This window comes from Sycon ciliatum, chromosome 3, assembly GCF_964019385.1.
Source record: "Sycon ciliatum chromosome 3, ocSycCili1.1, whole genome shotgun sequence".
NCBI classification, from domain to species: domain Eukaryota; kingdom Metazoa; phylum Porifera; class Calcarea; order Leucosolenida; family Sycettidae; genus Sycon; species Sycon ciliatum.
The window spans coordinates 34,438,514-34,441,119 of record NC_088645.1 but is presented as its reverse complement, the minus strand read 5'-3'; the positions used below and the strand labels follow the sequence as shown (position 1 = coordinate 34,441,119).

At 45.2% G+C, this 2,606-nt stretch overlaps 1 protein-coding gene across 1 annotated transcript in view; it reads right to left on the bottom strand.

Annotated features, from left to right (window-relative positions):
* LOC135812702 (uncharacterized) overlaps positions 1-2,606 on the bottom strand; it is a 9,432-nt gene extending 6,826 nt beyond the window's left edge. Inside the window, exons 1-2 of the mRNA XM_065325972.1 lie at positions 2,413-2,606; positions 640-921 (exon numbers count right to left, since the gene is read on the bottom strand). Coding sequence (XP_065182044.1) covers positions 640-921; positions 2,413-2,521 — 391 coding nt within the window. The 5' untranslated portion in view covers positions 2,522-2,606. The remainder of the gene's footprint in view (positions 1-639; positions 922-2,412) is intronic.

The window sequence follows — 2,606 nt, the reverse complement described above, 5'->3', positions numbered from 1 at the left end:
TTCTTGGAAATGGAAGAAAAAGAAACTAAATGAAAAGGACTCTTGACTGGAGAACAACGTACATGCTCCTATCCACATCAACTTGAAAAGAAGAAAACACTGATGGGGAATATCATCACAGAGAACAGCACAAAGCACAATCTGTATGTGGTTACAAATACAAGCCAGCATGTGCCACCCATTTTGCCAATGTAAACAATGCCAATGCAATTACGTCAGTGTGCTACCCCGATTAATTGTCTCGCTTTTGTGTCACTTCGTGACCACTACGGTTCTCAGTCGATAATGATGATACCAAGAAACAATTTGCATGTAGCTCATGAGTGAGATCACCCATGGGGTTAACGCATGTGTGGGTAAATGAGAAACAGAAACAAGAATTACATGTACACGTTCACTCCAGGATGCTGTTGTAGACACTTTGGTTCTCTGTCGCGAGTGTTAGATTATCTGCACTCATCCACACCCTGCCGCCTAGTCTTTTCACGCAAGAGGAAACGGATGGTTCTGAACTTGCACATGAGCGCTCACTTCACTCTTATTCCCCCCCCCCCCCCGATTGTTTATTGAGATCCATATTGTGAATTGTCACTGCATAACGCACAACACATAACACCTTTATAGATATCCAATACTCACTTGGAAGACAAACAAAACCAAATACTTGTTCATCATTCTGGGGAATAGTGAAGTCTTGAACGCCCAGGGCCGCATCAAACGCATACTGCCTGCCGTTGGCGTCGACGTTCCAAATAGGATTAGCCCTGTTGAGCACACAGCCGCGCTCCTCAACGCTCAGAGTAGCCAGAAAGAGATGGTTGAGCAGAGTAGAGTTGGCGTTCAGGCAGCTCTGGCGTGCGCTGTCCAGTGTGACGCCATGGTCGCCACTGAGATACGTGGAAGCACCGCACCTGAAGGTGCCTGCACGTGGCAAAAAAAAGCAAAGCGAACATGGAGACATGACTTGTAATGCAAAATATGCATGCTTCTGAGCATCAACAGGGTGCATACATTGCTGCTCAATGGAATCTGATCATGCGCCCCTCTCTAATTGAGCACTTGTTAATCTGGAACCCTTGCAAACCAGCACACTTTCTGACAATGCACATTTTTAATTTCATTTTATACGCTTTAATCCGGTACTTTCATTTCTGGATCCACTGAGCGATTTTTGCAACAGATCGCTCAACCTGTACATACGATGCTTTTCGTAGTACAAACTTCGAACACTCAAAATTCACCCAAAAAGGTAGGATGCGGCTTACACTGCGATGATCAAATTAACGATGATAAATAGTTATGACGTCTGCATTTCTTGGCAAGGAATGGGTGTGTAGCTTACACTCCAAAAAAACTGTAACTCGATTTCATAACCCCAACAGTAACACATCGCAGCCTGCAGCGGTGCCCAGATATGCCAGTTTGATCAGATCAAGATGTGTATGAACTAACTTATCAGGGCAAAGTCTTCACATGCTACAAACAGTTACGCGCTGCATAAGTTAGACACGCATTCCGCAAAGTGCCTGGATTGACACAGAACATCCCTGCGCATAACGCAAACATGAATGCTAATAGGTGGGCCAGGCAGAGTCATTTGATAATCCAGCACCCTTGTTTATCCAGCAGAAAATGCCGTTACTCAAGGTGCGGGATTAGAAAGAGACAATTGTAGTACCCTGTGCCACTGAGGGACAAAGTCACAGGAGTGATTGCAGCACTGGAAGAAACATATCCTATGTTTTCCTCCTAGCACCTCGTACCCAGATGTTCACAGGTAAGGAGTTTGGTTGTTTCATTTGCAGAAAAATCTGATTTCTAGTTTGGTTGCCCCTATTAGCGTATTCTTCAGTTTAATATAGACAGACATTACATAAATAGACATTACATGGACAAACACTGCATAGACAGACGTGACATGTATACACATTTCAGTGACAAACACTGCATAGACAGACATCAACAACTGTACATGTGCATACACATGCATGTTCATCCACCCTTTCACGACTGACGGAAACACACCTTATGTGTCAACATTCAAAGAGCCCCCTGTCAAACGAATTTTTTCACCGACCGTTCTTGTACTGTGCTGTGTGCAAAAGCGAAAAGGACTCACGTGTCTAATGGCTTTCCTTCTATCCACTCTACTTTATTGAGTCTTACTTACATAGCAACTCAGTCGTTTAACCGCTACTTAAGTTCTAAGTGACCGTATTTGGAGTGAATGGATCAGGAAAACTAACGGTCGCGAGACAGATAAAGCAATGATTGAGCTCAGTCGCCATCAGCAGTGCAGGTGGCAAGGCAGGCATGCATGCAGGCTAGTCTCGCGAGAGGCATTGCAAGGCCCAGAGTCATACCCTAGCGTAGCAGGATGGCATGCCTATGACAATCTTGTACTGTACTTACGCATGTCGATGCTGGCAGTGTGGCATGACGGAAGAACCACAGCTAGGCCTAGGAGCAGCACCAGTGTCAATGCCGGCGGTGGCCTTACTCGGGATCCACACGATGCCATTCTTGATGATATCCTTGTTTGGGAGAGAGGAGAGAAATGTGAAACTGGACAATGAACGGAAAGTGGTCTAACTAAAGCCTGCGCC